This window comes from Pteronotus mesoamericanus, unplaced genomic scaffold, assembly GCF_021234165.1.
Source record: "Pteronotus mesoamericanus isolate MK-2021 breed Mesoamerican mustached bat unplaced genomic scaffold, CSHL_Meso_final contig_53, whole genome shotgun sequence".
In the NCBI taxonomy this organism is placed as follows: Eukaryota; Metazoa; Chordata; class Mammalia; order Chiroptera; family Mormoopidae; genus Pteronotus; species Pteronotus mesoamericanus.
Window position 1 is genome coordinate 169897 of NW_026555195.1, and position 24165 is coordinate 194061.

At 54.3% G+C, this 24165-nt stretch overlaps 1 protein-coding gene across 1 annotated transcript in view; it reads right to left on the reverse strand.

Moving 5' to 3' along the window:
- Window positions 1-24165, reverse strand: part of KIRREL3 (kirre like nephrin family adhesion molecule 3) — a 506536-nt gene that overhangs the window by 54730 nt on the left and 427641 nt on the right. The window contains exon 4 of the mRNA XM_054579443.1: window positions 23634-23783. Within this exon, the coding sequence (XP_054435418.1) occupies window positions 23634-23783 (150 nt within the window). The remainder of the gene's footprint in view (window positions 1-23633; window positions 23784-24165) is intronic.

Below are 24165 nucleotides of genomic sequence, written 5' to 3' on the forward strand. Positions count from 1 at the left end.
GCTGCCTGCCCAGGGAGGGGCGGGTTTTAGAGCAGAGGAGAGCATGGGGTCCCCATGGAGCATGTGGGTGGGCTCTGCCTGGACCTGCGTCCACCAGTGGTGCAGGGGAGTCCTGAGTGGAGAGAAGGGAGGCCTTCAGGTGACCCTGACCTGCTGTCGCAACGACAGGTCCTGAGCCTCAGGGCTGCTGCTCTGGCTGCATGACCTTGGGCAAGTTTCCCTTTCCCAAGTCTCGGTATTCACATCTGCTAAGTGGGCACAGCATTAAATACTGTCAGTGTGTCAGGAAGGCCCAGGGTGGGGCACACGCCTAGGTTGCGGGTTTGATCCCTGGTTGGGGGGCATTCGGGAGGCAACCGATTGATGTTTCTCTCTCTCTCTTTCTCTTTCTAGAAATCAATAAATATATCCTCAGATGAGGATTTTAAAAAATTCATGTATATAGGGGCATACATTTTTCTTCCTCTGTTTGCGTATTGTCTGTCTCCTTCCACTGGTGGAAGCTCCATGAGAACAGAGGCTTTTTCTGTTTTGTTCACTGTTGTAGCTTTAATGCCTAGAGTAGCAGTGCACACAGTAGGAACTTCATATGAACAGGTTAGCCCCTCCTGGCTGCATGAGGGGGGACAAAGTTCCCCATCTGCCTAGGACCGGATGGACTTCCATCCCACCAGGGCGCGCCCAGCTCTCACGCTCCGGTTGGAAGTGTCTTTGCACCCCAGCGCCCCCACTTTGCATTCAGTTAATGCTCTACACTTTTCCATTGGCTTTCCCATCCCCAGTCTCCTTCACTTCCCTGGTCATCGCTGGAGGCTCACCGTGGTAAAGGAAGACGTTCCAGGTTACCTGCACGTTAGGGGCGGAGCCTGGGTCAGAGCTCAGGCCACGGGGGCCCTGCCTGGTCATCCCAGTCCTCCAGGGTGGCCCTGTGGCCTGGCCCATGGGTGCTCCATGGGCGCCCAGGCCCAGGCCAGCCCTTAGGGAGGCTGCTGAGCAAATCCCTGGTCTCTGCAGTCTGGGCACAGTGCCAGGCGTGAGGCAGTGCTCAGCTGCTGCTCTTGCTTATTCCACGACGAAGGGTGATCGTAATAGAGGGCATTAATCATGGGGCAAGACGGCTTGCACTGGGGACTTTTCCAGCCTGCTCTTGCGGAAGCGCTCTGGGTGCTCCCATTCCTTTCACGCAGCCTCTCTGAGCAGCCGCGACAGACAGGGGCACTTGCTCCCGTTTTACAGTTAGAAAAACAGGGACTCGGAAAGGTACAATGACCTTCCCACGGTCTCAGGTGAAGTCAGGGGAGGGACTAGGCCGATGGTGCGCTGGTAAAATGGCCTTCAGACGTAACAGAATGCAACCCCACACAAAGCCCAAACTGCAGTGTTTGGCAGTTTCTACGCTGTCAATACTGTTACAGCCAATTTCAAGCTCCCTGCCTGTTGTCACTGAATGCAGAGTTGACAGATACTCTCTTGGGCTAGCGCAAGCCGCTGCCAGCAGACCACTGTGCCAGGGTGACAGCTTTGACCTTCCCTCCAGAACTTTACAGCCTATAACGCCCTTTGCCATGCAGCACTCCCCCGGTCCTCGTAACAACCCTTTTGGATGGGCAGCTATTATGCCCATTTATCAGGTGAGAAGACTGAGGCTAGGTGCCTGGGCTGGGAATGCTGGCCAAGTCTGGGCCGGGGAGGCTGGGCCAGGGGAGGAACGAGGGAAACCCTGCCTAGTTTAGTCCTCTAGCCACTCCATCAGCAGGAGCAAGGCTTGGGCTCCAGAACACGCTGGGTGGCTGCTGCTAAAGGTCAAGCTGCCTCAGCTTGCAGGGGGCCGCGGTGGCCATTCACATGATCTGCCAGATTCACTGAGCGCTGCTATCTCTTGGGCCTGGGCTAGACACTGGGGGCAGAGAGCAAGGGGGCCTAGTCCCCTCCAGGAGACACACAGTCCCGATCGGGGAGACACCCACAGAGCACCGGACTGTCATGGTCAGTGCAATCACGGGGAGGAGCCGGAGCCACGGGACCTAGAATGGATCCTAACCCAGGCTGGGGAGGCTTGGCCGCAGACAGCTGGGGAGGGAAGACAGTGAAAGGGGTCTTCCACGCAGAGGAGGGTGGGAAAGGATCTGCGAGGTGGGACCACGCAGGGGGCAGAGCTGAGGCTGGCAACGCGTGGCTCCCGAGTCTGACGTTTCCACCTGGGTCTCTGTCTCTGCATTGGCTGGTCCCCAGGGCCTTCCCAGCTTGGACCTTCCACAGCTCTGTGACTCTGAGCCTGCTCAGTCTCCGTGAGTTCGCTACGGAGAATCTGGACTGGTGTGAGACACCAGCCTGGCCGGAGTCTGCCAAAGCCACACGTGAATTCCAGATCTCGGCAAACTGACCTCCTGTTTGCCGGTCTTAAAACCCTGGCTCCCGGGAGCCCAGCGGAGGTGGACAAGGTGCCTGCTTCCTGGCCCTGCCTTGCCTTCCCCTCCCCCAGGTGTGGGGGTGGGGTGGGGCCGGCCGGTGCCCACATGCGGATTCTGGCCACAGGACACCAGGGCTGGTTGGAGCCCGTAGGGCAGGCTGCGTGTCAGGGAGAGAGAAAGGACAGGTTCCCCCACGCAGATGGCGGTGGAGGAGCAGAGGGCTGAGGCCCTGCCCTCCTCTGGGTTCCCCATGGAAGCCCCAAGCTGCCGTGTAAGAAGTTCACGTCCCCGAGGGCGCCTTGCTGGAGAGAGAAGCCCGGCACGCCAGCCCCAGCTGTGCGCATCTTCCCAGCCCAGGCACCTGGCTCGTGAGGAACGGACACTTCGAGATGGCCCCAGCCCCTCCTACGTCCGATCGCCATGAGGCACACTGAGCCAGAACCTTCCTGCTGAGCTGTGTTTAGCGCCTTGACCTGCAGAGACTGTGCAAGCTAATAAGAGATAGCTGTTGTTTGAAGCCCCTGAGCTTTGGGGTGATTGATTGGTTACACAGCAACAGACAACCCGAACAGAGTCTGCAGAAATGGCCGGCCAATTCTCAAAGGTGCCCGTGCTCAGAACGCCAGAGCCCTGTGCTGTTTACAACGTGCCTCCCTATACATGTGCATCCATCCTTCTTTTTATGAAAACCGGGAGCACTGGTAGGACAGGTATTCTTCACTCTTCTATAGATGAAGAAACTGAGGGTCAGCGAGGCTAAGTGGTTTGGACAGGGTGCATGGTACCAGGGCCAAGGAATCTGAATATAAACCCAGTGCCTGCCTTACCACACTGCATCTCCTTTCCAACTCCCTCCTCAACGCCGTGAGAACCCCGGTCTCTGGCCAAGTTCAGAGTGAAGAGTGGGTGTTGTGCAGGCAACAGGAACGAGGTGGGGTGGGGCAGAGATTCGTGGGAACGGAGGTCAAGTCCAGGGTGAATGTGCCCTGGCTTTCTGTCTCCACCAGGTCCAAGCTTTGAACAGAAGCCCTCAGGAAAGTTGGGGACAGGCATGAGGACACAAGGGCCGGTGTGTTAGGCAGGGAGTCAGGGCTGGGGAAGCAGGGCTCAGCCAAGGGGGAAAGACAGATCCTAAGCCTCGGGAGCCTCGGGAGCTTCTCCCTGCAGCCCAGCAGCTGGGCTGGCCCCCCTGGTACCATCACCCACAGCTGCTTGTTGGAGGCCCAGGAGGGCGGGGGGGCCTTGCTGGTGAGTCACTGAGAGGTGGGGGGTGCAGGGGCCCGCCCTTGGAGCAGGGGTGATGGCCGAGGAAACGTACTTCTGGATTCTTCTGAGAATCCTTCTGGAGGGCAGGGCGAAGCCTTGGCCAGAGAAGCGGTGTAATGAGCACAGTGCATGTGGGCTGTGTCTGCGTGTGCCCGGGCTTCAGGGCCAGTCTGGTGCTGTGCACTGGTGCCTGTGTGCAAGCATGTGCCCGTGGGTTTTTCGTGTGCCCAGCATCTCTCGGCCCTCGGCCGTGTGCCCACGTCAAGGGCAGACCCGCTAGTGCTCTGGGTGGCTCACACAAGCCGTCCAGGTCTCTCCAGCGCAGCAGCCTGCAGCCACCAGGCCGATCACGCAGCGGCCACACTGCGCTCTTGCTGGAGCTGTGAGAGATTGCTTTTGTGCTTCAGAATTGGCTCGAGAAGCCCAGAGGACTCTGTGGATGGCCGCGTTTGGGCTCAGAGAAGTAAGGTGACTTGCGCAGGCTGCTTAGCCGGCTCCCGGGCTGCCTCTCCTCGAGGTGAGCCGTACTGATGGAGAGGTGGCTAATTCTGTTCACCAGGTGCAGAAGCCACGCTGTGAGCACACGTGGAGGCCCCACAGCGGTCAGTCCATCCCAGCGGGCATCTCTTCTCCGGGGGGGCCATCTCCTCTGAGGGATGGAGAGGTTTCTCTACTGGTCCTGGTGGGGTTTAGTGTAGTTCCCCGTTCAGCTGCTGGCACTTCCTCTGAGCCCAGCCTGGGGATGAGCAGGGGTTCCTGAAGACGGTGCTGTGGTGTTGGGTCCCTGAGGTGTGCACACAGCCCCCCACCCTCCCTGGAGGCCTGTGGGTAACTGGGGCAGGGTCAGGCTCAGGGGCTCGTGTCCTCTCATGTGACGCATGAGAAGGTGCGGCTCTGAGAGTTCAGGGGACTTGCTCAAAGTCTGTTTACTGGGTTCACTGCACCCCTCGGGGCTGGATTTGGGCTGGTCATGTAGTGGGGGCGGAATTGGGTGGCCATCAAACTTCAAAACCTCAAAGCGGGGAAAAGAAGGGGACCCCAGAAGGGAGTTCAGCTTCTTCTCCCAATGCGATGCATCCGTAGAGACTACAAGAAGAGTATTGGGGAAAATATCAAGGTCCCCTCATTAATTTAACCTGATTAGATCACAACACTCCTAGTAAACAGCAGCCGGCCTTTAATAAGCCAGGCCCGCGCCGCCCCTGCGTATGAGCTCCTCATCAGCCGGCGTGTCAGGGAAGGCACCGCTAATTGTCGCGAGGCCGCATCCCACCCTGTGCCAGGTAAGGGATGGTGGCGAGAGATCATTATAATCAGAGCTAATTAGTAATTATAACAGATCCCAGCTAGAAACTGTTTTCAGTTAAATATTCCCAGAGAGGCGCTAATAGTCGCCAGGGCAGCTGGGTGCCGCAGCCACAGGGGAGGGGTTTGCGAGGACTGGCGCCCTCCTACCCCCGACCCTCATCCCCCGGCCTTCCAGCGAGTAAAGGAGATGCAGAGAACTCGTGGCTCAGGGATCGGGGGAGTGAGTGGGCCGCTGGGGCACAGTGAAGGACGTCTGGGTCACCTGGCCTCCCTGGGCAGCGCTTCCCCACAGGTACCTGAGGCTGAGGTCCCTATTCCACAGGGCCACCTGCAGTGGGCCCTCAGCAAATGCCGGTTGTTAAATGGCTCGGGACCCTGAGGCCTGGAAACTCCTGGATCATTCAAGAAACCGAATGTGGCTTGGGCGTCACGGGGTATTAGTTGCTAGAATCATCGCTGCATTGAGCGGGATTAAAGGCCTTGCCCAGGAGTCCCTGGCTAACAGAACGGGGGGCTATGACTCTCCACCCCCGCTTTCGTAGCCCCAGCGCGTCTCCTTTCTTTTAGTCTCTCGCAAGCGCTCGGGCAACCTCTTGCTTGTTCTCCCTCCAGTTAACCAGGACCTAACCGACCCACACTTTGCTGCCTTCAGACCTGTGCCCTGTATACCACGGGTTCTCTTGCTGGGACGATCAGATCAGGTGATGAACTCCCTCAGGCCCCCAGTGCTCAAAGCCAAGTTCAAGCACGGCAGGAGGCTCTCTCCCCTGAGCCCCTCCTGCCCCCAGGCTTCCTGAGAAACCATCCCAGCAGCGGCCCTTCCTTGAGGGAAGGTGTGAAGCTGGGGGAGGTGTTCTTTGAGCTCTCAGTGCCTCTGCTCCTGTTATCACGGTTCACTTTTCATCTCCAGCTACTAAAAATCCCACCCACACCACCAAGGGAGAGTTCGATAGCCACTTCCCTTGTGAAGCCTTCCCAGATTTTTCTCTGCTGCATCGAACACTTTCTATTTTGTTTCTCTATCCAAACCCTTCTTTCATTTTGCCTTGTATAATAGTAAGTGGTTCATATGTGTTCTCCCCCGTGGATATAAACTCCTGGAGGGCACAGACAATGTTTTGCTATTTCTCTATCTCCCCTTTGTATCTAACACAATGCTTGTACACGTAGTAGGAATTTAATAAAGATTTGGTAAATAAAGGAGTGAGTGAATTAATGAGAAGCTTCCACTCACTGACTGCATGAGGAGACCAACGTAAATGCTTCCGGAAAGCTAAACTGTCCCCGTTCAGGTCCAAGCCTTTGGACCTGTCCCTATTTCTGAATGCTGTTGGGTTGTTGGAGTAAGATTAGACAGAGCCCTGGCCGGGTGGCTCAGTTGGTTGGAGCGTTGTCCTGTACACCAAAAGGTTGCGGGTTTGATTCCCAGACAGGGCACATACCTCGGTTGTGGGTTTGATCCTTGGTTGGGCTCGTAATAAATCTCTCTCACATCGATATTTCTTTCTCTCTCTCTCCCCCTACCTCTCTTTCTAAAATTTAAAAAAAGAAAAAAAGAGATCACACAGAATTTTCCCAGAAGACCCTGGAATGCCAGCGCCCTGTTGGAACAAGCCTTCCCCAAGCCACATGAGGCTACTGAGCACGTGACATGAGGCTAGTGTGACTGAGGAGCTGTATTTTTAGTTTTGTTTAGTTTTAATTCATTCAGAATTAAAATCAAACAGGCCCTCGCGGCTGCAGCGGCTGTCCTGCACAGCCCAGCGCCGGGGGCCCTGCTGGGGGGCCTCGGAGATCCCAGGGTCCGGGCAGAACCAGGGGCCTGCGACCAAAGCCTATTCTGCATCAAAAGGTATTCCAGAGACTCACAGGAGTTCAGGTGAGAAATGAGATCCAGTTTTAAGGTACTGTATTTTTCAGTGCGGAGGTGGGCATGATGCTGATCTGTTAACTACCCAGGGAAACGCCACTCCCTGACCACATTGAGAAGCAAGGGCGCAGTTTCACTCCATTCGCTGCCTGTGAGGGGATCCCGCTCAGCCTGTCCTGCCTCCTGGGGCATTTGATGCCAGGCAATGCGTGGCCGAGGGTGTTTTGCACCAAGTTCCGGGCTCCTCACAACGAACAGCTGTTAGCAGGGACCAGACGTGCTGCCCACTCATCTCTGACAAAGTCCTCTCCTGTCTGAACCTCACCTGAAAGTCCCCTACGCGCCCGCCCTTGGCGCCCCTGCAGGAGGACCGGGTGCTGCCGGACTGCTGCCTGCCTTCACCTCCCTTCCTGGTTTTAGTTTCGCCCAGTCTGCCCGGTGACTCCCTGAGGCAGGTCTATGCCTGGGGTTGGGAAATTGGGGGCAGCAGACATCAGTGCACATTCTGTGACGGCATCAAGAGGCCAAGGTAAGTGACAGCGAACGGGGACGGGTGGGCCACACACATCTCACTGACTGGAGCAGCCACCACACAACTGTCTCCAAGCCTGCACCCGGGGCCTGATGTGGCCAGATCTGTGCAAGAGAAGCTGGAAACCTGAATTTTTAATACAAAGGCCTCCAGGGTCTTAAAGGCAGGCAACAAATTAAAAACAAAACAAAACAAAACTCTAAAGATACCTGCGTCCAGTCTGTGACCCGTGGGCTGCATGCGGCCCAGGACGGCTATGAATGAGGCCCAACACAAAATTGTACATTTACTTAAAACTCCTTTTTTTTTTGGCTCATGATTTTTTGTTAGTGTTTGTGTATTTAATGTGTGGCCCAAGACAACTCTTCTTCTTCCAGTGTAGCCCGGAGATGCCAAAAGGTCACACACCCCTGCCTAGGAGCCAACCAGACATGTCTGTGTGCCTGACCTGGCCCGCCCCTTGCCCACTGTCACTTGTGAACCCTGGTTCCGTGATTCCTCTGGTCTCTGCCCTCTCTGGGGGTCTCCCACCTTTGGCAGACCCCATGCTGCCAGCACAGAGCAAGCATTTGACATGCCTGCTTGGATCGGCATGTCTATTAGTAAAGGACAGAGCTCCAGACCCCGCGTGTGGGCGAGGCCTGGTGGTCTATCCTGGGAGCGCTGCCCACAGCCCCCCTGCCCAGTGCCCTGGGAAGATTAGATGGGAGAGCCAGCTGCTCCCTCCCGGGGAGGCCAGAGAGGCAGTCCCTCGGGCGAGCCACCTCGTAGGGTGCACAGATGGCTACTGCCCTCCCTCTGGAGGGCCGTCTCCTGCCATGGATTTTTAACACTGGCCGTGGCAGGATCATTCTCCTTTTATTTTTTTTCTCCAGACTTTTGGTGCTGTGTCTCTAGTCAATAAATATGTGGGAAAGAAAGGATTTGCAAGAACACAGACTGCAGTCAAAAGGTAAATCGTGGGCTTAAAAGCCCCTGAGAGACAGGCGCAGACTTGGAAATGTTTCCGAGTCTGCAGCCGGTTTCTTCTCCCAGCCCAGCTTTCGGTGCTTCGCTTTGCATCTTGGAAAGGTAATCTTTAAAACTGATTCCCCTCGGTTGCATTTCGTCAGTGTAGAGACTAAACAGGCTGCTGTATTACGGTAATAACATCAACATTTCACCTACCTTTGCCTTAATTATTTTTCTGTCTTGCCAATGGAACCTGTTTAATCAGATTTATAGGTGGCGGGGCGGTGGGTGAGCGGGTGTACCGCTCCGATAATGGGCCACGCAGATTTCCCCTCACCGGGTGTCACAGCATAGAAACATGAACTAAAAGCTTGGCAGCACTTAAGTAATAATAATGTCAACATTTCACCTGCCTCCCCCTTAATTATTTTTCTCTTTCACTCTTGCCACCTGAACCTGTTTCGATAAGATTGCCTCACAGATAAAAACCAAGGGCTCTCGTTCTCTTAGGCAGATAAGCTGCTGCTTTTCTGTGTGAAAAGGGAGCTGTGAGTGGCAGAGAGGCCTGCGCTCGGCTCTTCCTTGGGAGGCGCAGGGCCTGCGGACCTGGGGCCGACCGACGGCTGTGGGAGAGCAGGGCGGGTGACTCTGAAGGAAGACGTGGGGGGCAGGTGGGCACCCGAAGCTGGACACAGAGGAGGGCCCTCTTGCTACGCCTGCTCTCCGTCCCAGGTGCTCCAGGCAGGGGAGAGGATCTTGTTGGATGGGGCGGGGGTGAAGGATCCTTATCAGGTGAACTGTTAGGCAAGCCCTCAAAGGGGTGGGCAAAGCACCTGGGGTGGCCCCAGCTTTACTGCTGGTTCCCTGGGTGGCCCTGGGGACGTAACCAACCCGTGCGAGCAGCAGTTTCCTAAAAACGAAGGGGGTGGGTCTACATCCGTCATTCTTATCCTTTGGGGAGCTTATGGATCAACTCATTTGGGAATGTGAATCCTCTCCCCAGAAATGCCCTTCTGCATTCAAAATTTTCCTCCTTGGTGTCCTCCGTGACTCTTTCTCTCATAACTGCTGCCTCACCCCCAACGGTTACCATTGTGGTCTCTGTCCCCTCCCCTTTTGCCTGTGTTACTTCAAGGAGCTCTTGTGGGGTTTCTGCCCTTGTCCTCTTCATGCATGTGCTCAGGCCAGCAGCCAGGGTGATCCTTCTAGAACGTCAGCCAGATCCCATCACTCCTCTGTTTAGAACCCTTCAACCACTCTGTTTTTTCACTTCAAGTAGGGATTTTGCCCCAAGATTCACAGTTAACTCCTTTCCCGACCTCTTTGAGTTTTTGTGTCATTCTACAGAGATGTGAGTAGAGCAACATCAGGGAAAAAATTAAATAAAATAAAAAATCATCCCACAAAGACAACTCCAGGCCCAGATGGCTTCACTGATGAGTTCTATCAGATATTTAAAGAAGAAATGATATCAATCCTTCACAAAATCCTTCCTAAAGTAAAGGAGAAAGGAACACTTGCTAACTCATTCTACAGGACTAGTATTACCATAATAATAAAGCCAGACAAAGACATCGCAAGAGAACTACAGATCATTGTCCATCATAAATATAGATAAAACTATCAACTAAAATTTTGCAAACAAGATCTAACAACATGAAAAAAAGATTATATACCGTGACCTAATGGGATTTTCCCCAGGAATTCAAGGCTGGTTTGACATTTGAAAATCAATTAATGTAATACACCGTCATTACATAAAGAACAAAAACCACACAGTCATCTCGATAGATGCAGTAAAAGCATTTCACAAAATTCAACGCCATTCAGGGTAAAGGCTCTTAACAAAGTAGAAACAGATGGAAACTTCCTCAACCCAATATAGGGCACCCATAAAAAAATTACAGCTAACGTTATACTTTATGGTGAAAGACTGAATGCTTTCCCCTAAGACTGGGAATGAAGCCAGGTGTCTGCTCTCACCGCTTTCATTCGGCTCTGTACTGCGAGTTCCAGACAGCCCAATAAGGAAATAAAATGCATCCAAATGGAAAAGAAGACTACCACTATTTTTACATAAATGACCCTATATGCATAAAATCTTAAGGCATTCATAAAAAAAACAAAACAAAAATGATTAAGATCTAAAAAATGAGCTCAACAAGGTTATGGCTCCATGATCCATATACAAAAATCATTTGTGTTTCTATATATTAGCAATGAACAATCTGAAAATGACATTAGGAAACAATTTCATTCCCATAATATCAAAAGGAATAAAATGCTTAGGAATAAATTTAACATGAAAACTAAAAAATATTGCTGGGAAAAATTAATGATCAAAATAAACAGGAAGAGAGTCCATATTCAAGGACCAGAAGACTCAGTGTTGTCAAGATGCCAAGTCTCCTGAAACTGGTCTATAGCTCTAACACAATTCCTATAAAAATTCCAGAAACCATTTTGCAGAAATTAAGGTGATCCTAAAATTCATATGGAAATACAGGAGGCTCAAAATTGCAAAAACTATTTTGAAAAAAAACAAAATTGGAGGACTTACTTTTCCTGAATTCAAAATTTACTCTAAAGTTATAGTATTTAAGACAGTGTAGTACTGGCCAAAGAATAGACATGCAGACCAATGCATCGTAACTGAGAGTCCAGATAAAAACTCTTACATTTTTGATCAGTTGAGTTTTGAAAAAGATGCAAAGGTAATTCAGTGGGGAGCAGGATAATGTTTTTCAACAAATGATGCTGGGACAACTGGATAGCTGTATGCAAAAATGATGAATTTAGTTTATTACCTCACATACTACCCAAAAGTTAACTTAAAAAGACTTATAGGCTAAATGTAACAGCTACAGCTGTAGAACTTGTGGAAGAAAATATAGGAGTCAATCTCTGTGACCTTGGGTTAGACCGAGTTCTTGGGTACAATGTCAAAAGCATAGTCCATAAAAGAGAAAAAATACTAAATTGGACTTGATTAAAATAAAAAACTTTTGTGTTTCAAAAGATAGCAGTGAGGAGATAAAGAGACAAGCCACAAACTGAGAAAAAATATTTGCAAATTAAATATCTAATAAAGAACTTGTATCCAGAATACATGAAGAACCCTCATGACACAGTAAGACAAATGATCCTTTTTAAAAATGGGCAAAAGATTTGAATAGACATTTTACCAAAGGAAATAAAAAGTGGATAATTATCACATCAAAAGATGCTCAATATCATTAGTCATTAGGGGAATGCAAATTAAATCCATCATGGAATGTCACTTCAAACCCATTAGAATAGCCGTAATAGACAAGGCAAACTATGACAAGTGTTGATGAGATTGTGGAGACCCTAAAACTCTCGTTCGTGGTGGGAATGGGATAGGATGAAACAGCTGCTGTAGAAAGAACAATGATTTGGCACTTCCTTAAAACGTTCAGCTTAAGCTTTCCACGTGACCTAGCTATTCCACTCCTAGAAACTTACCCATGAAAAACGAAAACATACATATACATGCACTTGCATATGAATGTTCATAGCAGCATCATCCATGACATCCCCAAACCAGAAATAACCCAAATGTCCACCACGTGGTGGAAGGATGAACAGAATGCGGTCTAGCCGTATGGTGGATGCTACTGAGCAATGACAGTAAATGAACTATTGACACGTGGTACAAACAACATAGATGAATCTCAGAAACATTATGGTAAGTGAAAGGAGCCAGGCACAAGAGGCCACATAGTGTATGATCCTATTCATGGACACATCCAGAAAAGGCAAATCCATGGAGACAGAAAGCAGATCAGCGGTTGCCTGCGTCTCGGGTGGAAGTGGGAGTTGACAAGGGGTCTTTGTGGGCAGATGAAAATGGCCTAATACTGGATAGTGGTGATGGTCGCCCAATGCTGTAAAGTTACCAACAATCACTGAGTCGTACACTGAAAATGGGTGAATTTAGTGGTACGTTATATCTCAATAAAGCTGTTAAAAAAATAAAGGGAAAGATAATACGGCCACACCCCCTGAGAGGCCCTGTTCCAACAGCTCCACCTGCTGTTCCCTCCAGGACACACAGTCCTTTAGACTCTTGTTTGGGTGGCACCCACCACCTGCTCATAAACTATAGCATTTCCTTCCTATGTTTACTGTCATCGTCCAAGGACAGGAGTTCCATGAGGGCAAGAGAGTCAAATCTGTTTTGATCGACAATGAATATTCCCAGTGCCCAGTGCCTGCCATGTATACGAGGAGGGACCCCAAAACACCCTGGAATGTGTTTATAAAAAATTGTGTATTTATTCTTATATGTTTTAACTCCAGCCCCCTTCAAAGTCCTCTCCATCTGACGCACTATATCTATGGGGACTTTTCCACTGCTCAGAACAATTTCTGAACGTGTCGATTTTGATGCCTTTTGGTACTCTTGCTGTTTTTTTGTTTCACCTCTTCCACGCGGGCAAAACATTTGCCTTTGAGGATTTTTTTCATTTGGGGAAACAAAAAAAGTTGCTCGGGGCAAGATTGGGTGAATAAGGAGGGTGGGGCATGGGGGTCATGCCATTTTTGGTCAAAAACTGCTGAACAGTCTGCGCGATGTGGACAGGTGCATTGAAGGAGTCTTCAACAAAAATTCACTGAAGCCGAACGCAGCCTCTCACAACAATGTCAGCTGGTACATTGATACAGATGGGTTCCTAGAACACTCACCGAAAGGGGAAGGCCTGTGCTACAGGGGGCCTGCCCTCCAGAAGACAATTCCTGTTTTTTTTTTGGTTCCCTCCTCGTATGTTGAAAGATGGAATGAATGAAGAACCCTTGACGAGCAGGTTCCTTCCAGCTCTAAAATTCTCTAATCAAGGCTAGGTTTGGGGGGGTCTTTCCAAGGTTAAGTTTGGTCATTAGTAGAACCATTGCTCAGGTCAAGTTGATATTTGGGGCTGGGACTGGAGGAGAGATGGGGGAGTCCCAGGTGACCTATACTCAGAGCCCTACTTTCTCTATCCTGAGGAATAAGAGACAACAGGCTTTCCCATGCATCCTGCAGCCTCTAGCACATTTTCTTTCCTCTCTGACCTCAGTTGACCCATCTGTAAAAGGAGGAGTGTGCACTATCCTAAGGACTGTGTGTGTGTCTCTCTCTGTGTAGACAGAGGGGATGCGAGTGGAGGGTGGGAGTGAGTGGTGGGTTTGGGGGAAGAGCGCAGTGGCTCTTGGGGGCACGGCCGTGTGGCCACCAGCCAGCCCCCCGCCCCCTGGTTCTTGCCTGCCACCACTGAGGCTGCCACGCTGTTCCTGGTGCTGGGTGATTTCTCAGCTGCTAACACCTTTCTTGACATATTTACATACGGGAAATTCTTCCTTTCTATAAACATTTACAAACACCTTGACAGGCTTGTGAAAATGCGACACTCTTTTGGAAGCCAGCCTTCCTGGGCTGTGGGGCTCAGCTATGTATTTTTGGGAGCTGGAGGCAGCGGTGTGGGCTCCTGGGTGCCTACGAGCCTCCCACTTAGGCAAGCCTCCTCCGCGCGGGCAGGATCACCTAGAGGCCCAGAGTGACGGGGAAAGGAGCAGCGGGCAGCCCCCCGACAATGAGACCTAATGGGATCGAAAGTGGATGATGTGGGTCTTGGGGCCCTGGCCCCCAGGCACGTCTGGGGAACAGACTGCCAGGAAGGGCCTTCCGAAGCCTGCGGTTCGTTGCACAGGCCGCCTCTCTGACTCAGGGGTCCCCAGGACAGGGCTCGGGCTTGGACAGGGTTCCTGGAGATCCCCGGGGCTGGAGAGAGGCTTGCATTGCAGCCCATATCCAAAGCGAGGAGTCAGACAGCAGAAAATCGGAGCAGAATTCTGGGTAAAGGGAGGGGCCTGGCTGAGCTGCAAGGGCAGGGGTTTTGGGGCCGCAAAGAAATGAGTTCAGATCCTAACTCTTTTCCTCTCTTGATGTGTGACCTGGAGCAAGTTCATGGGTCTCTTTGTGCCCCACCTTTCTTGTCTATGAAAGGAGATGTGGGGTCTTCCTGGCAGAGGTGGTGAGAAGGGGAACAAAGGCATGTGTGGGGGCTACCCAGGCAGCTGGCCGAGGTTCCTGAAGTGCCTCTCTCTCGCTGCACCTGCAATATAGGTCCTGTCCCTATACACACAATAACAGAGCTCCGGCTAGTCCTCTCCTGAGGACGCCACGTGCCGTTCCTCTGCAGGTAGCTGGGAGAGCGCAGGTCGTGGCTCCCGCAGCGGGGCGCTGCCGGCTCTGCAGTGTCCTGAGCTCGCGAGGACAGTGGGGGTCTTCCGGAGGCCCGGCCTCTGCCCATTCTCCAGGGCCTTCTCTCTCTGGGGCTGCCCTTGATCTTGGCCTCTGAGCGTCTGCCTTTGGTTTTGTGACTTTGGCTTTCTACTCCTTCCTAAAGCGACACCCCTCCCTGCCCCATTGGCTGCTGAGGAAAGGCTTCCATTTAGCAGCATTTTCCTTTCTCATTTCATGCTGTAATGGAGATTCATGGCTAGTTTTAAATCCATAATTTGCCATGAAACCCTGGTCTCGGGCCCAGGCTGAGGTCAGAGCAGAGAAGTTGTGCGCTATTTTTATCCTTGGAGGTGTCTCAGGCCAGCTTGGCCTCGGGGGCCGCCCCAGGGCTGGCCTCGGCCTGCCAGCCAGTGTCCTGGGTGTGACGCGCACCAGCCCAGAGCCTGGAGGCTGGAGACGGCTGTATGCCAGCAGGACTGGCTGGCCCTGGCCTTCCCTAGAGGCCTAGAGGCGGCTGTGACTCTCCCCTCCGCTTCCTATCTCCTTAGGGGGAATGGTTAGAGGGGCGGGGCTCATGCTGGGGCTCTCAGGCTCCACCTACTCCAGCCCCTTCTGTGCCTGACAAAGGGGGAGGGTCAAAGCTTTGGTTCAGTCACCAAGACTGTCTGTTTCCCATCGGCGACTGATTCTCTTGACTGAGTGTTCTTGTGTCTCCACCATGGGGACATGGGGGACTGGGCGTGCGCATGTGTGGATGTGTGTGCATACCAGTGTTTTGAGCTTGAGGTGAGGCATGTACAAATAAGGCTGATGCATAAACAAGGAGTCTTCTAAAGGCCGGTGGGCCACTGGGCTCCTGGCTGAGAACCCGCAGGCCCCCTCCCCCGCCACAGGCGTCCTCTTGTCTGTGTTTTGCAGGTGCGAGGGGATGTTGGAAGCCACGCCTGGCCAGAGGGAGCAGCGGTGGTAAAGTGGGTGCAGCCTTGGCAAGGCAGCTGCCTCGTGGGAGTTACAGAAAGTGACTGGAATGGCCCAGGCTCCTGGGAGCTGCTGGTTCCACATTCAGTGGCCGACGCCAGAGGGTCAAGGCCCTGACTTGTGCAAATGCCCATGGTTTGAGCTCACGCTCCCCTTTGCTGGGTAGCCTCTCCCAGGGTCAGGCCTGGTTAAAGCAGAGGCAGACATGTCCTCGCTCTCAGGAGCCAGGGCACAAGGACTCAGGGAACAACGAGCCTCCTGCACGACCTCAAACCATGATCAAATGAGGGAGAATCATAGTCAAACTATGGAGTGAGTCTGTGCGTCTCCTTTCCAGCTGATTTTACAGTGGAGACAGCGGGTCCTGAGAGGTCAAGTATCTTTAGCTCATGTCCCATGGCGGGTCAGTGGCAGGACCAGAGTGAGAAGGCACGTCCCCCTTCCCCGAGGTGAGGACCCTTGTCCTGAAGAAGAGCCAGTGCCCTGGGTAGGGTGCAGCCGCACTTCAGTGCTGCCAGGCTGCCCTGGAGAGTCTGGTCACTCAGTGATGGGGAGGGGCCTATGGGTGGGGGCAGCAAACTAAGAACGGGCTGGCGGTGGGGTCCAGGAGCAGGAGGCCGAGCACCCAGCGTGCGCCACAGAGCCTCCTGCGTGCTCCTGCCGACAGCCAGAGATGCCTGAAGGGGCAGGGGTGGGGGCTGGCCCTGGGGGGGCTGTTTAGGATGCTGCCTCTGGCTTTAAGCGGGGAGTATCGCCCCCCCGCTTCCCTGGCTCCCACCCCCCGGCAGTGTTGGGCATCAGCGCTCCTGCAAGGCCGCCTAATTAGACCAGTTAGCTCTCCTCTCATTGCCTGAGTCTGTTCCGAACGACCACGGCAATGCCAGGTGGGGACACACAGGGGTGTATGTCCTCTGCATCAGGCCTCCCCCTGCCTGGACAGGCCCCTGCCTGCCCCTGCCATCTGCATTCCAGCTGAGAGGGGACACGCCGAGTTTGCCCCTGTCCTGGTTGGAGCCCCAGACTCCCTGGACGTCCCTCAGCACTCGCCTCCCACCTCATTTCCACCATGGTGGACGCCCCGAGCTAGGGGGGCGGGCTCTGCTGGCGGCCGCCAGCTGAGGCTGAGGTGAAGAACAGGGCAAAGCGGGGTGGGGATAGGCAGAGAGGCTGTTCCTTGCCACAGCAGCAGGGCACACTGGAGGGACAGGAGGAGCGGGCGGTGGGGGGCAGTCTCAGCGTGGGAGGCCCCGGAGGGACTCAGCTCCGAAGTCAGCACCCCCGGACCCAGTGGCTACAGAGCACTCTGCGCTCACCCTCCATCAACGACTGCTGTGGGCGGCCTCCCGGGGGGCACGACACTGAACCCACAGGGTGGGCCTTAGAGACCACGTCCCCTATCCCTAGCGACCTTATACTATAATTTAGGAGTGAGACTATTAGCTTAAGTCCCCTCAGTGACCCCAAGCCACGCTCCTCTGGTAGCTTGTCCCAGCCGGAAGCACAGACTTAAATGGGGAGGGCCAAGGGGGGTGTGCAGGGGCCACAGAGAGGGGAGGGGGGCATCAGCTTCCAAACTAGGGGACCCCAGGGTGGCCAGGGCCCCCCAGGAGGGCAGGGTAGCAGAAGGGAGTGGGGAGGAGCGGGCAGTGGGGGGGGGGTGAGGGGAGGGGCGCAGGAGCTCGGGCACAGTTCCCATCTGGAACTTCGGCAGATAAGCAGGCTTTGTTTGTTCCCATCTCCCATCTCTGGCTTGTTTGCTGCCCTATTTGGGGGTGATTGCAGGGTAATGAATGTGGCAGGAAACAGGCACACAGCACAAATGAGATACGGTGCCCAAGACCAGGCCAGGGTCCAGGCAAAACACGCCTAATGAGGAGATAAGGAAATCAATTCTGCCTGTCTTCCAGGCGCCCGAGCGAGCGGGCGGGGCTGCAGGCAGCCCGCCTTCCTGCCTTGTGTGCTGGGTGGTGGAATAGCTTCCCCGGGACATGGAGCCTGATCCCCCAAGGAGGACGGCTTGCTTGTCGGTGTCTCCTCACACTGCGGGAATCATAGTGACACTGACCACAGGTATGATGACAACTGTCAACGCTGATATGCCTTGCTGCGTGGATGCTTTACATATATGATTTCATTACGTGCTCTCTATAACCCTAAGAGGACTGGGTTGTCATGACTATTCCCCCCTTTTACACATGAGGAAACGGAGGCACAGAGTGGTTGAATAACTCACCCAGGGTCGCACCACTGAGAAAATGACACAGTGAGGTTTCACGTGTAGGCAATCTGGTTTCCAGAGTCTGGGGTCTTAACTGTGAAGGTAGGGGACCTCTCTGAACACAACACAACACAACGCACACCACACCACACCACACAACTCTCACATGTGTCTGGGGCTTACTGTCTGCCAGGCTCTGCTCCCTGCAGTAAGGTGCAGTGTAACACCCCGCTGTTTGCCGCAAACCTTTTACTACAGTGATAAGGTGAACAATTACTGAGCGCCTAGCAGGTGCACACAGGCTGTGCTGGGCATGAGAGATGCACGATTCCCTCCAAGACATCCAGCGGGGAAGCTGGACATGGGAACAGTTACCTTCAATGTAATCGCGTTGAGTGTTGTGATGGAGGTGCACGCAGAAGGCTGGGGGGCAGAGAGGGGGAGAGTCAGGCCATGCGAGGTTCAGGAAGGGCTTCCTGGAGGAGGTGCTGAGATGAATCCTGACAGGTGAGCAAGAGTTGGACAAGGGAAGAAGGGTGGGAATGGCGTTCTAGGCAGAGACACGCAATAACAAGGGCACAGAAGTGTGGGGCGTGGAGGGAGCTGGGAGCGGGCGATTGTCCTCAGAGCGAGGCGGTGGAGCTGGCGCTGGAGACAAGGCAGAGGACAGGCCTCAGAGGGGACCTGGGCTTCATTCTCTGGCGGCGCTTTCTCAGCCCTGAAGAACCACTCAGACAGTCCCCTCTGACAGGGCGACTGGCAGGTTTCTCGCCACCAGCTCCTAGGAGAGCCTTCTAGAAGCAAGGGCTCTTGGGTTCTGTGTCAGCCCTGCCTTCCCCTGCTGCGTGACCTGAGTCAGTCACTGCCGCTCTGGACCCACCTCCCCGAGGTGAGGGGGTGGGCAGTGCGGGGTGCGGCCGCCTCCACCAGAGCGCTCTGCGGGCGGTTCCCCCGGTGGAGGGGGTGCAGAGGGCGCTCGAGGACTGGAAAAAGGCACAAGGTAAGGACGCGTCGGACCTCATCTGTTCTCCCCTCTCAGTATTCGGGGCCTGACATCAGTTTAAAGACGCCCTCTTTGTTTGAACTGATTTGGTCTCTATGTTAAATAATTCATGTTGGTTTAGGAAGCTTTGTTTCTGATGGAAGCTACAAGACAGCAGAGTTAATATTAGAAGGGGCCAGGAAGAAGAGAGGAGGGGAAGGAAGACTGGGGAAATACCTTTTTAAATAATTAATCTGACATCCACCACCCTTCCCCGCCTGCTTCCAGTCCCCCTCACCCTGCTCTCCCCTCTCTTTCTCATAGCGCTTATTCCAGCTGACATCCGACGTAACTACACAGTTCACTTGTTTAATCTGTTTGTTATTTGTGTCTGTCTGTTTCCCTGCTAGAACACACGCCCTGCCAGGGCCGGGGCTGGTGTTCTCTTTTGTTTACAGATGCATCTCAAGCACTAGATCCATGCTTGGCACATAATATGTGCTCAGTAAATATTTGTTGATCCAATCCTCCCTGCTCTGGGTCCCTCAACTCCTTGCTTCCTGAGTTTTCAGGCAGATCGAGTGCAATGCCCCCCTTTCAGCTCTGGCCCTGGCACAGTTTAGATATTTTCAACCCCGCAGGCAGGGGAAGGGGCAGTCTGCATGCGTGCGTGCGTGGGTGTGTGGGTGCGTGTGTGTGTGTTTGATGATCACAACAATTCTAGAAGGTTAGTATTTTTATTATCCCTATTTATAGATTAAGAACCAGAAACTAACTAACTACCTTCCCTCCTTCCCCCATCCATCCCTCCCTCCCGCCCTCCTTCCCTTCCTTCCTTCCTCCCTTCCTTCCTTCCCTCATTTGTTAAAAACCCTCAAACATTATTGAGTACCAAGTGCTGGTTACAGAGAACTGGCCTAGAGGCCCAGTGCAGCCCTAGGGACCTGCCCAGGTCACACAGTGACAAACTGCAGGCAGGGACCCCTCTCCCCAGCCAGGGCTCTTCCTCCTGCCCCCTAGCTCTGCCCAGGCGCGCGGTCAAGGGCTGTAGGTCAAGGCGGAGAGCTGCCTTCAGAATCCCAGGGCGGGACAGGGCTGGAGAGGCCTCATCTCCATCCTCACCCGAAGCAGTCACCTTCACTGTCTGTCACCGCACACATCCCAGGTCCTGTGCAGGTTACAGCATTTTCCCAAAATAGCTGCTGTGACGTTTGGGTCCTTATTGCAGAAGTCATGTGTTTTGGGAGCTGGACAGTTCTGAGAGGTCATCTTATTTATCACCACTTTCGGTGTACAGATGAGGCAACCGGGACCCCCAGGGGCGGAGTAACAGGGCCAACATCACACAGCTGGTTAATGGTGGGACCAGGGCTGCTGCTCTTTCCACAGGACCGGGATTGCCAGATGTTCTGGGGGCGGGAAGACGCATGTCTCGAGCTGGCTTGGGCTGGGGCATGGTCGCTGGGTGGCTGAGTCACAGAGGAAATGCAGCCTATCAACCTGGCCCGGCCTCCCCAGTGTTCGCTTGGCTCAGCCTCCCGAGCCCAGCCCCTGGCGCCACCCCCGCAGCTCCCTCCCTCCCTCCGCCCCCTGGGGTGGCAAATGCTCAGCTCCACATTGCTCCTCGCCTGATTACATCTGAGAGCTGGAAACACAAGGCTAATTAATATGTCTGTGACTCGAGGCCTGGCTGCTGGGCCCGAGTCCCCGTGCCCTCCCTGGAGCCCGGCAGGCTCTGTGATCTGGCCCTCCGGCTTCTCCGAGCAGTGTGGGCAGACGCATATTTTTACAATGCACATCTGTTGGCTATACGGTCTCTCGTATTTGCCCTCCTCACTTGGTGCTTTGATGGAAGACCCCTGGGGGTCTCCCTCTGTTCCAGCCAAAGTGTTTGCTTTGCAGTTTTGCCAGAATACCATCTGACTCTGCTCTCACATCTTCCGCAGGTTCTAATCAGGCTCTTACTTTATTTAATTAAAAATCGATCTCAGGCAAATACAGACTAAATTAGGAAGCTCTCTCGTTCCTGGAACACAGGAAAGGCAGCCATCCCCCTGCCCCCTTGGGGAACAGGCTGGGACATTTTCCCAGGCTGAGATGTCACAGCAGAGCAGATGGGGTCTTGGCTGGGAAGCTGGCTGGGCAGGGTGGGAGCAGCCCTCTCCCCTCGGCCGGAACAGCTGCTCTGTCTGCCCATCTGCCCACCACCGTGCGCAGACCGGGGCCTGCTTTCCCGAAGGTTGGGGGAGCTTCTGCCTGCAGGGCCTCCCTCCGGGGCAGTAGGTGGGGCTGTCCACTGTGGAGAAGGCCAGCCAGGCTGGGCCCCTCGGGCAGAGCCCTGCAGAAGCAGCCGAGGGCTGGGGACCTACCGACTAGGTGAGGGGTGGGACTTGCAGGACCACCTCAGGGGTGGGGGCCTTGGGTGGCCCTGAGGAGCCGGGAAGGCTGTAGGCAGAGCCCTACAGGGAAGCTCTTTCTCGCGGGGAGTTGGTGTTTCTGTGGAGCCTGCGTGAAACGTTGCTGCTCAGGCCTGCTTTCTGGCTCTCAGGAATCTTGCCCAGGCCACCCTGCTGGGGTCCCCTGGAAGCTCCCCTTCTTGCTTCTTCACCTGCGCCCCATGCTTGAATGAAACATTCTCCCCACACAAACCCAGCTCTGTGCCCAGAGGCAGTGCCACCAGAGAGGGAGGAGGGGGAGCGAATGCTATTGCCATGTGACCCAAGACAGTCAAGTCTGTTGGGGTCAGGCCCGAGGCCCTGCTCCCAGAAGCCTGGCTCCTAACGGGCCAATGAAGGAGACTCTGCCAGCAGCTAGGGACATGGGGGCCGAGCAGAGAGCTTGGGCTCACCGATGGAAAATCTGGGGTCCATCCTGAGCATAGTTAGGCTGCGTGACTTCCTGTAAGTGCTTTTGCTTCGGTGCGTCTTGATTTCCTTATCTGTCAGACATTTGGAGTAATTTGGACTTTGTTCCCTAAGTGTGATTGAAGGAAAGGAACCTGTAAATCCAGGGCTCGGTGGAGCTCTGAGACTGGGGCAACCACTTCAGGATAAGACGCACCTCCATCTATTTATTCTAGGGCCTGCGTGAAGCGCGAGCGGGTGACGCCCAGCTCCTGCTCATGTGAGCATCTCTGGTCCCCTCCAGCAGGGAACAAGGAAGCGGAAGGCAGATCCTCCCGAGGATGGGGCTGAATAACCTCTGAAGATGAAGATCCTGCAACTTCGCTTAGCAAATCTATTCCGGGGTTTTGCAAGCCTCAAAAACCAGACAACATATTTGGCACTAAATCCTCCTTTTCTCTTCCCTCAACCCTCGTGCCCATCCCCATTTTCATCCCTGTCTCAGGAGAGGTGGGAATGGCTGCCTCAGCCTCTCATGGCCCTCCTGACGCTCCTGAAGGCCCACTTCCTGACCACACAGCCCCAACTTATTCACTCTTCTGGACCCGGCTCGCTTTCCTCCTCCCTTTCATCGCAGGCCAGAGGAGACGCAAAGGTGGCAGGGGGTCCTGAGTCGGCCCAAGCCCCTCCTCCCCGTTGCAGGAAGCCAGGCTCTGAGCTCGGTAAGTGCTCCTCCGGGGCCTGCCTGCTGCTGTGCTGGGCCAATCTGCCCGTGCGCCAGCCGTGTAGATCTGAAGATAACCTGACATGCGTGTAAATATTTCATCGCGGAGTGGCTGTGTGCCTTATCTGCTAGGCGAGGGGGCGGCACCCCGGCTGCTGACCCTGTTGTCAAAGCTTCTCAGCAGAGCTTCAGGGAGGCGGGCAGGGCAGAACCCAGCCCCCCCCAGCCCCCCAGCTGCTGACTGCCATCCCATAGGAGGCCTGGCAGAGGCGCCCTAGGGAGGCAGGGAGCTGGCGCACAGAACGCCAGCCAGGAGACGCCAGCCCGGGCCCTCTGCTCCTCAAGAGCCTTAGTTTCTCACCTGGGGCAACAATTCTGCCCCACAGACTTGCATCAAAGCAGCTGGGGAAGTGTAAGTGAATGTGCTTTGAGAGTTGCTGTCAAGAGCTATATAAATGGAGATATTATTACTTATGTGCAAGGCTGTGTTCCCAGGGGGCCTGGCTCCTCAGTGACCTCCCTCCGGAGGAAGGAGGTGACGGGGTGAAGCCATTGAAGAGGCAGTGAGCCTGTCTTCCGGCAGGTCTGCCCCAGTGAGGGAGGGGGCACATCTGTTCTGGCAGGGTGTCCCCAGGCACACGGGTCTTCCCGGAAGCCAAGAAGAAGAGAGGCCAAGAGCAAAGGTATGAATTGAAATAAGAGCCTGGAATGAGTTTTTCCAGGCTTGACGTAGGCAACCCAGGGTTCCCAGGAGCAGGGAGGGGGGAAGGGGAGAGAGGGCCAGGAATGGGGCGGCAGTGGTCCCTACGAATGCTCAAATCACAGGGGCAAGCAAGGTGAGGGGAATCTATGACAGGGGAAGTAGCGAGATGGGGCTTTGTTAGCATCCTGAGGGAGGTCAATCCAGAAAGAGGTGACTCAAAGAGGTGTCCCCTTCTTGTCTGTTTCTGTCGCCTAGCACAGAGCCTGACAGGTTACGCACGAAGACCAGGTTTTCTGATGGAATAAACAAGCACCCAGGAGCCCTTATTTGCTCCCTGAGCTGCAGTCAACCACAAGGAGAAGACAAGGTCACAGGGAAAGTGGCATTGGCCTTCTGATGTCTGGGGCAGGAACCTGCACTTCTCCCCTTGTGGTGGGGAGCGGGGTACGGACACAGTGGGGCCAGTGGCCGAGCCCCGTGGGACAACGTCTGAGGCTTTGCCCACTGGGAACCCCTTGCATCATGCCGGAAAGAACCTTCTGGAACTGAGCCTGTGGTGCCCCCTGTAGTGTCCTTGCCCCACACGCGGCCAGTTCTTACCCAGGACAGTGAGGCGTGCGGGGCGGGACCGGATGGCGGCCTGGATGGCCTGGCACTCGTACACGGCGTCATCTTGCAGCTCTGCCCGCAAGATCTTCAGGTGATGTTCTCCCGACAGGTGGTTCCCTACCACCAGGTACTGTGGGTAACCTGTGGGGACAGCAGGCAGATCAAGGGGGCTGGTCCAGAGGTGGAGGTGACATCCTTGATCAACAGGACAGTGGCAGGGGCTGGACTGTCTTAGGGCTGGCAGAGCCGGCAGCTGCTCGGGGCCCCATCTCAGTGTGAGGGGCCCAGACACGCGAGTTTCCCCGGAGTGTTGGGCTCGAGTGTGTGTGGATGAGGGAATTGCTGATTTTAAGTCTAGGAATGTTGGGAGAGCTGTTGTCAGAGAGGAAAGGAGAGAATGGAGAGGGAAATGCTAAGTGGGGACAGACTCAGCGGGCTTATTACTCCAGAAAGCGGTGCACTCAGCAGCATGGTTTACCAAGGAGACATGCATTTTGATAAGGACACACACAGAGAGACAGAG